Raw genomic sequence first — 13111 nt, forward strand, 5'->3', positions numbered from 1 at the left:
TTTTATTTTAGGGTAGTAGCTTTAGCCAAGATAACTTATTATTACCACAAGACCAACAATTTTTTTTTATTTTTTATGACAGTGCCCATCTTGGAAGCATTCTGCTTGATACATCCTGTATGGACCAATGCCTAGGGTTGCAGGAGATACAAAGAGGAGTCAAAAAAACTCTATAGTTTAGGAAACAAAAACTCATCCCTTCTCTCTTTAATTCATTGGTTCTTTCGTTCATTGGTCTATATACAGTTGGAAATTAGATCTGCTTCCCATGAGAACACATTCTGCCACTAGTTATTGTTTAAATAATCACAAACAACATACAAGGGGCAGAGTTTGTATAGAGGCTGTGACTAGGGTAGGGTTATGTCTAAATAGGACTCCGCTGTAAATAATTTAATCTTTCTCTATTCAGGTGAAAAAGGAGACCCGGGAGTTGTGCTCCAAGGAAGTAAGTAACAAAATAAATATATTTTGATGTGCTTTATATTGCTTTAGTTTGGGCAAAAGATGTACAGTGAAATACAAACAACATTGAGATGGCTTAAATTGATATTTTCCCCATTTTATTTAGATTCACATCAGCCTGCATCTCTGCAGGCTGATGTGAAATCATCTAACACAAAAAATGTTTTACGTTTTTTTTTTATTTACTTTTCATCTGTCCAATTTCTGTTTTCCCTAAAAGTTCTGATGACGTAGCCCTGGCCACAATGATGCCCTCTGAGAAGGCAACTTTATCAGTGCTTTCTGGGTGATCTCTTACCCAACCAGGGTAATCTTGAGACTCAACAAACCTTGGGGGAAATAGAGGAATCAAATGTTGTACAGCACATGCATGAGATGGGCCACATGACATCATGTGCTTGTTCTCATGCACAGTCGCTTGGATTATATTGCATTCTGACCCTGGAAAGGATTTTCAAAATGTCAGAACTGAAGCAAGGGCACAGGCAGCAGAGCAGCACCAAAAAATGGACAAAAGAGGCAGCATGGAGGTAGGTAAGTACTTATTAAGGTTTTAGGTTGTCTTCATGTATTTTTCCATAAAAGGAAAGGGCAGGGGGGAGGGGAATGTCTTCTTTAATTGTGGTTGCAAAAAAAATTCTGATCACTTTTTATTGCTGTCACAAGGAATGTAAAAAACCCTTTGTGACAGTATTAGGTGATGACAGGTACTCTTTATGGAGGGATCGTGGTCTAAAAGACCCCAAATCCCTCCTTGGCATTTAAAAGTATTCAGATCGCCAAAAACAGCAATTCTGAATACTGTCTGTTTTTTTAAATCTGCGCCATTAGCAGCACCTCAGTTTAACCCCTTTAAGCCACGAATTTGCGTACGGTCGGCGCTACATATTTATAGCAAACCTTTGCGTAAAAAACATAGATTCTTAGTTCACATACATTGTAACACATGTTCAGCCTGGCAACTGCATCAAAGTGATCCCTTCATGGCCAGTTCCTTAATCTTTGTTGCAGATTACCAAATTGCTAAATGGCATATTCTTAAGAAAATAAAATGTTTATATAGTGCCAATATGAGGTAAACAGCTACAGCTTGAAGTGAACTGCAGACCAAGATCCAGTGAAGTGCGTCCACAATAGAAGAAAACACACTGGGGTTGATTTGCAAGTGCATTCATTGTGAAGTGCACACTCTATTTGACTTTAATACATCAACCCCAAAGTTTTGGAGGGTGGACAGCACCAACAGGTAAAGATATATTTTTACACACATATATATATATATATTTTATATATATAGATAGATAGATAGATAGATAGATAGATAGATAGATAGATAGATAGATAGATAGATAGATAGATAGATAGGAATATTAATTAGGCCTCATGCACACTGGACGTTTTTAAACGTTTTTACAGCAGCTGTTTTTGGCAATAGTCATTAAACTCTTCATCACGTTATCCAATGTGTCCATGCACACATAGGCTGTTATCAGCAGTTTTGGGCAGTGGCATTTTTCAGCTGTAAAAACGCTCTAACACTGATAAACGTCGATAAACGCTCAAAAACATCGCTCACCAGCAGCATTTAACGTTTAATGTTTTCGATCCATTGAAAAAAATAATTTCTTAAAAAAAAAAACGAGAACGCGGAAAAACGATAAAAAAAGCTATTGCAAAAATGTTGAAAAAAAGTTGAAACTCACTGCAAAGCTACTGGCGTTTTTATAACGTTAATTTAACGTCCAGTGTGCATGAGGCCTTATTGTTTAACTTTAAGCATTCTTAAAGTCACTGCTCCTCAAAAAAAATGCAGTTTTAAAAACTTATTTTTGCATTGATACCTGTACATGTCCCCTGGGGCAGTACCCGGGTCCCCAAACACTTTTTATGGCAATAACTTGCATATAAGCCTTCAAAATTAACACACTTGATTTTTCACGTTCGTGTCCCATAGACTTTAAAGCAGAGTTCCACCCAAAAGTGGAACTTCCGCTTAATCCACTCCTTGCCCCCTTACATGCCACATTTGGCATGTCATTTTTTTGGGGGGGGGGAGTGGGGGCTTCAGTAGGAGTGGGACTTCCTTTCCCACTTCCTTCTTACACCCAGGGACCGCTTAGGCGATACGTCATATCGCCTACGGCGGCCCCTCCCTGTAGGCGATCGCCTGGGATACGTGACAGGTCTCAGGTGATCTTCTGACCACTCACAGAGTGCAGCGCGGCTTACGCATTCACAGTGAGTGCCTGGCTGTGAACCCGAAAGCTGTCACAGCCGGGTGCCCACACTAGGAATGGAGACGCCGGCCGGAGAAAGGGAGAGGAGCGGAGCTCCAGCCGGCACGTCGCTGGATCGTGGAGCAGGTGAGTGTCTGCTATTAAATGCCTGCAGCTACACTTTTTGTAGCTTCTGACTTTTAATAAACATAAAAAAAGGCCTGGAACTCCCCTTTAATGGTGTTCACACAAATTTTTTATCTGTTCGCATGTGTGAACCAAACCAGGGGGGTGTTCGGCCCATCCCTACTTTTCATGTTACAACACTGAAGAAATTACACTTTGCTACAATCAGGGCCAGATTTGCTCTCCCTGCCGCCCCAATTCCAGGTTCTGCGATGCACCCCCTCCCCGCCAAATGAACCATCCCCCCCCCCCCCCAAATCAACAGAGAATGGCAACCGGATGGCAGGGGCGGCACGGTTAGTTCAAATATTTTTTGTTTCTTTTTTTACTTTATCACTTTTTTTTATTTTGTAATTTGTTGTTTACTGTAACGGATTATGGACTATTCTGCCTGGACATTGATAATAACTGCAGGACTTGTTACAGTTGGATTTACCACATTGTATTCTGAGCACAAAGGGTTAATTGGACAAGTATCTTTTCATTGCTGGAATGCTAATGTTCCCTTCGCATAGATAATGAACCCTCTTTTGTGTGCAGGTAAACAGCCCCCTGTGAGGTGTATGCTGATGGGGATTATGTGTGAGTGATAATTGTTTTAAAGGTTAATTGAATTCTATGTGCCTGGCCAGGAAATGTTAAGTGGGGTGAGGTGCCGAAGCGGCTAGAAACTGGCCAAGTGATTAATTCAAGGAGATGGCATTGTTCTTGTAACAGTTGTAAGCAGATATAAGCAGGTGAAATATGCCAAATAAAGTCAGTCTGCTTGACTCTGCAAACGTAGCACGTCTCGTTTCTTGGAAGGGCGTTCGATGGGATATACCGGCGGTACCTGCATATCGCAGCTTGCCAGGGAAAAGGACGTCTCCAACGGCCGATACCCCTCACTACCAGTGGGTAGCCGTTACATTGGTTGGCAGTGGTGGGATGGTCCTTTTATCCAAAGAGCAAGTTCTGAATGGAGTCGCAGTACGCCAGGCTGAAAAGATCCACACTGAAAGATCTATTGGAGATTCGTGGTAGGAGCGCCAGCAACAGACCACGGAGGGAGCTGATAGCTGAACTGCTGGAGCTGGACGAAATGGATGGATCCATGGAAGGAACGGAGCCCCTTGCACCTTTCAGCGAGGAAGATGTAATTACTGGGATTGTACAGCGGAGATTATCCTTGTATCCAGAAACGTCCGTGGAACTAATCAACCAGCTGTTCCGGGAAGCAAGGGAGGAGATACAAACGAAGAGGGGACAAGAACTGGAACTGGTAAGAGCGAGACAGCCCATTACACCTGCAGTTCCTACCCCCCCACCTGCTGCTACAGGAAAGAAAATACCGTTCACTGCATTTAAAGCTTTTGTAGAAAGTGAGGAGGAAATCGATGGATATTTGGCGGACTTTGAGAGACAGTGCTCACTACACCAGGTACCACCAGACCAATGGGTCACTATTTTGTCGGGGAAATTGTCGGGCAAAGCCAACGAAGCCTTTCGGGCTCTCGCTCCAGAGGATATTTTACAATATCAGCAAGTTAAAAAGGCGCTGCTAACCCGATATGCCGTAACGCCAGAAGCCTACCGCCGGCGCTTCCGGGAGTCCAAGAAGATGGCTGTGGACTCCCACATGGAATGGGCCAACCAGTTACAAAGGGTGGCATCCCTTTGGGTCCAAGGGTGCAAGGCCAACACCGGGGAGGAAGTATTGCAGCTGTTCCTAATGGAACATTTCTTCCAAGACCTGGCCGCAGACATACAAGACTGGGTACGAGATCGCCGGCCCGCTAACTTAAACGAGGCGGCTCGGCTAGCAGATGAGTACGCGGAGACAAGGAAAGTAAGCCAGGGTACGACGCGGCTGGCTCAGAAGGTAGAACCGCGTACTCTAACCGTCACCCCACGCCCAGAGTTTCGGGCTCCAGTCCCACCACGTCCTCAGGGGCCTAGCAACTACCCCCGGGATTCGCCTAGGGTGACGTGCCATCACTGCAGCGACACGGGACATATTGCTCGTTATTGCCCTTTGAGAGCTACAAATAACTGGAGACGCACAACACCCAACACAGAGGTCACTCCATCACGTCCCTCTGCGGCCCACTGCCTGGAGACCGAGGGGGGCCCTGAGGAATGTCTGGGAATTTGGTATGAGGCAGACCCAATACAAGCGGCCTCTCCGGATAACCGTCAGCATCACCGTCAGGAGGTACGAGTGAATGGACAAGTAGCACAAGGCTTAAGAGATTCCGGGACTACTATCACTCTGATTCAAAAACATCTGGTAAAGCCAGAGAACGTGTCCACTCGCACAGTTGCCGTCCGGGTCGCAGGAGGTGCTGTATTTCGCGTACCCACCACCCGGGTGCACTTAGACTGGGGAGCCGGGTCAGGAAAGACCACAGTTGGTATCATGGACAACCTACCTGCCGAGGTGGTGCTGGGCAACGACATTGGCCCTCTGACTTCGGCTTATTTACCTACACCTGCTGCTGCTTGTCCCGGGACCACCCGCGTTGCTGGAATCAACCCGCTTGCTGCTGAGAACCGGGTAAGACTACCTTCCCCGACATGTACTGTAGATCCGGCACAATATCACAGTCTAAAATGGGAATGTGACAAGTTGGCCAGTGAGAAATCAGAGATGCAACGACACTATGTCATGTATTATGAGATGTCCCGTGGCTTGAACATTGAAATGCACAAACAGGCGGAAATTGTCAAAAGATTAAATGGGATTTGCATCCAGGTGGTGCCGTATCTGTCCCAAGAGCATCAGCAACAGGTTTTGGGAGCCATTGAGAGAGCAAAGCAAGTGACTGTTCCAGAACTGAATTCTATTATTCACCGTCACCATCAGCTACCGACCTGGTAAGCCAATGGGAAGGCCGACGGACTGTCCAGGCAAACGGAACTTTTACCCTAACAGCAGACCGGACATCCCCAAGTTGATCCGAAAAGGATCAATCCGGGTCTGCCGGAGTGTTCCACAAAAGGGGGGCAGTGTAACGGATTATGGACTATTCTGCCTGGACATTGATAATAACTGCAGGACTTGTTACAGTTGGATTTACCACATTGTATTCTGAGCACAAAGAGTTAATTGGACAAGTATCTTTTCATTGCTGGAATGCTAATGTTCCCTTCGCATAGATAATGAACCCTCTTTTGTGTGCAGGTAAACAGCCCCCTGTGAGGTGTATGCTGATGGGGATTATGTGTGAGTGATAATTGTTTTAAAGGTTAATTGAATTCTATGTGCCTGGCCAGGAAATGTTAAGTGGGGTGAGGTGCCGAAGCGGCTAGAAACTGGCCAAGTGATTAATTCAAAGAGATGGCATTGTTCTTGTAACAGTTGTAAGCAGATATAAGCAGGTGAAATATGCCAAATAAAGTCAGTCTGCTTGACTCTGCAAACGTAGCACGTCTCGTTTCTTGGAAGGGCGTTCGATGGGATATACCGGCGGTACCTGCATATCGCAGCTTGCCAGGGAAAAGGACGTCTCCAACGGCCGATACCCCTCACTACCAGTGGGTAGCCGTTACATTTACTTTTTTCTTTTTGCATAATTTTCTTATTATTTTTAATATAGTTTTTCTTATTCTTTAATTTTTTATTACTTTTTTATTTTAATAATTTAATTATTTCTTATTTTTTTATAAAAAAAAATTTCACTTAACTTTATTGCTATCACACAGGAGAAAACAACTCCCTGTGTGATAGCAAGTGGAGGTGACAGGTTCTCTTTATTGACCCTGTCACCTCCAAAACAGGATTCCTAGCACTGTGCTAGAACTCCTGTCACAGCTGAGATGGGAAGAGCACAGCTCACCCCTCTCACTGTGTACATCAGCGGAAAGGACAGTCACAGGAGACAGACTCGGCAGCCTGAGGGAGGACGGAGTCCCAAAGAGCCAGTAGAAAGAGGTATGTGGGGGGGGAGGGGAGGAAGGACGGCAGCACACATTTTACAAGTGATTTAGGCGACATCGCCGCAATCACTTGTTAACGATCGAGCGAATTACAGAAAGCAACTTACCGCTCTTAACTGGCCATCGGGGGACTCCATGTCGCTGCCGCCCCTAGGCTCCCGGCCCCCCGAGGCCTGGCCTCTGTGGCCTTGTGGGAAATCCGGGCCTGGCTACAATGTATAGTAGTGAGTGTACAGCTTGTATAACAGTGTAAATTTGCTGCCCCCTCAAAATAACTCGACACACAGTCATTAACTACTTCAGACCCGGGCCATAGTAAAAAGACAGCCTCCAGGTGGCTCCATAAATACGGATTACTGCAACCATATCATGTGGTCTGATGAGACCAAGATAAACTTATTTGGTTCAGATGGTGTCAAGTGTGTGTAGCGGTAACCAGGTGAGGAGTACAAAGACAAGTGCCTACAGTCAATCATGATGTTGGGGGTGTCATTGTCTGGGGCTGCATGAGTGCCGCTGGCACTGGGGAGCTACAATTCATTGAGAGAACCATGAATACCAACATGTATGTGACATACTGAAGCAGAGCATGATCCCCTCCCTTCAAAGACTGGGCTGCAGGGCAGCATTCCAACATGATAACGACCCCAAACACACCTCCAAGACGACCACTGCCTTGCTAAAGAAGCTGAGAGTAAAGGTGATGGACTGGCCAAGGATGTCTCCAGACCTAAACCCTATTGAGCATCTGTGGGGCATCCTTTAAACGGAAGGTGAAGGAGCGCAAGGTCTCAAACATCCACCAGCTCTGTGATGTCGTCATGGAGAAGTGGAAGAGGACTCCAGGGGCAACCTGTGACTCCAGGGGCAACCAGCTCTGGTGAACTCCATGCCCAAGAGGGTTAAGGCAGTGTTGGAAAATATTGGTGGCCACACAAAATATTGACACTTTGGGCCCAATTTGGCCATTTTCACTTAGGGGTGTACTCACATTTGTTGCCAGCAGTTTAGACATTAATCGCTGTACACTCACTACTTTACATTGTAGAAAAGTGTAATTTCTTCAGTGTCGTCACATGAAAAGATATAATAAAATATTTACAAAAATGTGAGGTGTGTACTCACTTTTGTGAGATACTGGCCAAAAGATTTGACAATGACACAAATATAAATTTTCACAAAGTCTGCTGCTTCAGTGTTTTTTGATTTTTTGTCAGATGTTACTATAGTATGCGGAAGTATAATTACAAGCATTATATAAGTGTCAAAGGCTTTTATTGACAATTAAATGAAGTTTATGCAAAGAGTCAATATTTGCAGTGTTGACTCTTCTTTTTCAAGACCTCTGCAATTCGCCCTGGCATGCTGTCAATTAACTTCTGGGCTACATCCTGACTGATGGCAGCCTATTCTTGTATAATAAATGCTTGGAGTTTGCCAGAATTTGTGTTTTTTTTTTGTTCACCTGCCTCTTGAAGATTGACCAGTTCTCAATGGGATTAAGGTCTGGGGAGTTTCCTGGCCATGGACCCAAAATGTCAATGTTTTGTTCCCAAAGCCACTTAGCTATTACTTTTGCCTTATGGAAAGGTGCTCCATCATGCTGGAAAAGGCATTGTTCATCACCAAACTTTTCTTGGATGGTTGGGAGAAGTTTCTCTCGGAGGATGTTTTTGTACCATTCTTTATTCATGACTGTGTTCTTAGGCAAAAGTGAGCCCACTCCCTTGGCTGAGAAGCAACCCCACACATGAATGGTCTCAGGATACCTTACTATTGGCATGACACAGGACTGATGGATGCTCTCACCTCTTCTTCTCCATACAAGATTTTTTTCCGGATGCCCCAAACAATGGGAAAGGGGATTCCTGGAGGGAAGTGGCTTCTTTGCTGCCCTTCTTGACACCAGGCCACCCTCCAAAAGTCTTCGTCTTACACCTGCCTGCTGCTATTCCTAAACAAGCTCTGCACTGGTGGTGCCCCGATCCCACAGCTGAATCAATTGTAAGCTATGGTCCTGGTGCTTGCTGGACATTCTTGGGTGCCCTGAAGCCTTCTTTACAACAATTGAACCTCTCTCCTTGAAGTTATTGATGATCTTATAAATCGTACACACGGTCTGATTGTTGGATGAGCATCTGATTTTTGTCAAAAGGGCATGTGCAGGATTTTGTCTAGCATACTAACTATTAGACATGTGCATTCGTTTTCGTCCGAATACATTTTTGTCCGAATTTCAGCTATTTTCGTTATTGTTTTAACAAACGAAAACGAAAGTGCAGAATACGAAAACCGAAAGATCCGACATAAAGCATTTGTTTATTTTCGTTTTCGTCAGTAGAATGTGCCTATTAGTCCAAGATTATTCTACATAGAGAGAAAAGATTTGACATTATAGAGAGAAAAGATTCGACATTATAGAGAGAAAAGATTCGACATTATAGAGAGAAAAGATCGCTGTTGGAATTGGGTGGGGGAAGTAAAATAAAAATAATGATGATGATGAATGTTATTAGCTGTTGGAACCAAAGAGGAGGAGCAGTAAAATAGCTAGAACTAACTTGACAATTCAACATGAATGACGAAGATTCGACAAAGCATCGAAAAACATACAAACATACAAACGTTGAATCTGTCATTGAAGGTTTAAAGGGTCACTAAAGGAATTTTTTTTCTTAGCTAAATAGCTTCCTTTACCTTACTGCAGTCCTGGTTTCATGTCCTCATTGTTCGTTTTTGCTCTGATGTTGCTGTAATCCTTCTCTGTTCTGAACACTTCTTGGTTGTCTGTTTCCTAATGAAAAAAGTCATGGGAGCTTTCTCTCTGTGTGAAGGAGGTGTGTCAAGGAGGTGTGATTACTGTGTGTCCAAAACCCCTGAACACCAATCAGTTTCGTTTTACAAACCATCACTTCCCTGTATTGGCTCTGTTTCTCTGTACATCACATAAGCAGGAAACAGCATGCAAAAACGAAACTGAAACTGTAGGTACATTATATGATTGATTTTTATCTATTTTTAATAATTTTTAAAAGGAATTAGTTAACTATTATGTCTCTATACCCTGTAAACAGTAATTTTTAGCAAAAAAAATGTTTTCCTTTACAACTTCTTTAAGGTGTCTGGCGAATGTTCAAAAAAGATTCGACAGAGCAATCTTACATTTCTGGTCAAATGCTCGGCCCATAGGCTATAGAAAAATTCTAATGTTGGTTGACTAGTAATAATAATTAATAAATATAATTTTTACTAGTCATACAACATTAGAATTCTTCTATAGCTTGTAGGTGGAACATTCGACCGGAAATGTACGATTCGACGTACAGTTTCGCTGCTCAGTCGAATCTTCTTTGAACATTCGACAGACACCAGAGGTATTCAATAGCAGATTCAACCTTAATTCATTTGGATTTTCGAATTAAATTTCTAACGAAAAACGAAATAAAAAAAAAAGAAATTTCGGGAGTAACTAAATAAATTTCAAAATGAAATATTTCAGTGTGCACATGTCTACTAACTATCTGCAAATTGTGACGTACTATGAGAGTATAAAGAGGTAGTTAATTTCTTAAGAGCCACCCTTTGGGCTCCTTCTGCTAATTTCATGTTAGTAGAAGTTTGGTGAGCGCTAATTCAAGTGTAGTGGGGTCATCCTATCAGGGACTATTGATAGCCTGAATCCCCATCGGAGCTCCAGCCACTTCTGTGTATAAAAGTTGATATGTTTTTAAAAGTTATGCATTGTGGGATCAGAAGTACCGGGAGATATGGACTCCATTGACACTTAGTAGGAACAGACTATACTTCCCACAATGCCCAGCATTATTGGAGCACATGACACCTCCGCACAGACTTATGGGGGAGGTTATTTAAAGACAGGGAGGAGCTGACTTCGCTCTCTTGGTACCTGCATATCTCCCTCTGCGGAGAGCACTTCAAGACGACCACTGCCTTGCTAAAGACGCTGAGAGTAAAGGTGATGGACTGGCCAAGGATGTCTCCAGACCTAAACCCTATTGAGCATCTGTGGGGCATCCTTTAAACGGAAGGTGAAGGAGCGCAAGGTCTCAAACATCCACCAGCTCTGTGATGTCGTCATGGAGAAGTGGAAGAGGACTCCAGGGGCAACCTGTGAAGCTCTGGTGAACTCCATGCCCAAGAGGGTTAAGGCAGTGTTGGAAAATAATGGTGGCCACACAAAATATTGACACTTTGGGCCCAATTTGGCCATTTTCACTTAGGGGTGTACTCACATTTGTTGCCAGCAGTTTAGACATTAATCGCTGTACACTCACTACTTTACATTGTAGAAAAGTGTAATTTCTTCAGTGTCGTCACATGAAAAGATATAATAAAATATTTACAAAAATGTGAGGTGTGTACTCACTTTTGTGAGATACTGGCCAAAAGTTTTGACAATGACACAAATATAAATTTTCACAAAGTCTGCTGCTTCAGTGTTTTTTGATTTTTTGTCCGATGTTACTATGGTATGCGGAAGTATAATTACAAGCATTATATAAGTGTCAAAGGCTTTTATTGACAATTAAATGAAGTTTATGCAAAGAGTCAATATTTGCAGTGTTGACTCTTCTTTTTCAAGACCTCTGCAATTCGCCCTGGCATGCTGTCAATTAACTTCTGGGCTACATCCTGACTGATGGCAGCCTATTCTTGTATAATAAATGCTTGGAGTTTGCCAGAATTTGTGTTTTTTTTTTGTTCACCTGCCTCTTGAAGATTGACCAGTTCTCAATGGGATTAAGGTCTGGGGAGTTTCCTGGCCATGGACCCAAAATGTCAATGTTTTGTTCCCAAAGCCACTTAGCTATTACTTTTGCCTTATGGAAAGGTGCTCCATCATGCTGGAAAAGGCATTGTTCATCACCAAACTTTTCTTGGATGGTTGGGAGAAGTTTCTCTCGGAGGATGTTTTTGTACCATTCTTTATTCATGACTGTGTTCTTAGGCAAAAGTGAGCCCACTCCCTTGGCTGAGAAGCAACCCCACACATGAATGGTCTCAGGATACCTTACTATTGGCATGACACAGGACTGATGGATGCTCTCACCTCTTCTTCTCCATACAAGATTTTTTTCCGGATGCCCCAAACAATGGGAAAGGGGATTCCTGGAGGGAAGTGGCTTCTTTGCTGCCCTTCTTGACACCAGGCCACCCTCCAAAAGTCTTCGTCTTACACCTGCCTGCTGCTATTCCTAAACAAGCTCTGCACTGGTGGTGCCCCGATCCCACAGCTGAATCAATTGTAAGCTATGGTCCTGGTGCTTGCTGGACATTCTTGGGTGCCCTGAAGCCTTCTTTACAACAATTGAACCTCTCTCCTTGAAGTTATTGATGATCTTATAAATCGTACACACGGTCTGATTGTTGGATGAGCATCTGATTTTTGTCAAAAGGGCATGTGCAGGATTTTGTCTAGCATACTAACTATTAGACATGTGCATTCGTTTTCGTCCGAATACATTTTTGTCCGAATTTCAGCTATTTTCGTTATTGTTTTAACAAACGAAAACGAAAGTGCAGAATACGAAAACCGAAAGATCCGACATAAAGCATTTGTTTATTTTCGTTTTCGTCAGTAGAATGTGCCTATTAGTCCAAGATTATTCTACATAGAGAGAAAAGATTTGACATTATAGAGAGAAAAGATTCGACATTATAGAGAGAAAAGATTCGACATTATAGAGAGAAAAGATCGCTGTTGGAATTGGGTGGGGGAAGTAAAATAAAAATAATGATGATGATGAATGTTATTAGCTGTTGGAACCAAAGAGGAGGAGCAGTAAAATAGCTAGAACTAACTTGACAATTCAACATGAATGACGAAGATTCGACAAAGCATCGAAAAACATACAAACATACAAACGTTGAATCTGTCATTGAAGGTTTAAAGGGTCACTAAAGGAATTTTTTTTCTTAGCTAAATAGCTTCCTTTACCTTACTGCAGTCCTGGTTTCATGTCCTCATTGTTCGTTTTTGCTCTGATGTTGCTGTAATCCTTCTCTGTTCTGAACACTTCTTGGTTGTCTGTTTCCTAATGAAAAAAGTCATGGGAGCTTTCTCTCTGTGTGAAGGAGGTGTGTCAAGGAGGTGTGATTACTGTGTGTCCAAAACCCCTGAACACCAATCAGTTTCGTTTTACAAACCATCACTGCCCTGTATTGGCTCTGTTTCTCTGTACATCACATAAGCAGGAAACAGCATGCAAAAACGAAACTGAAACTGTAGGTACATTATATGATTGATTTTTATCTATTTTTAATAATTTTTAAAAGGAATTAGTTAACTATTATGTCTCTATACC

General features: G+C 42.9%; 1 protein-coding gene across 1 annotated transcript in view; it reads left to right on the forward strand.

Annotated features, from left to right (window-relative positions):
- Window positions 1-13111, forward strand: part of LOC120914024 (ficolin-1-B-like) — a 59103-nt gene that overhangs the window by 23788 nt on the left and 22204 nt on the right. The window contains exon 4 of the mRNA XM_040324453.1: window positions 413-448. Coding sequence (XP_040180387.1) covers window positions 413-448 — 36 coding nt within the window. The remainder of the gene's footprint in view (window positions 1-412; window positions 449-13111) is intronic.

This window comes from Rana temporaria, chromosome 9 (assembly GCF_905171775.1).
Source record: "Rana temporaria chromosome 9, aRanTem1.1, whole genome shotgun sequence".
NCBI lineage: Eukaryota > Metazoa > Chordata > Amphibia > Anura > Ranidae > Rana > Rana temporaria.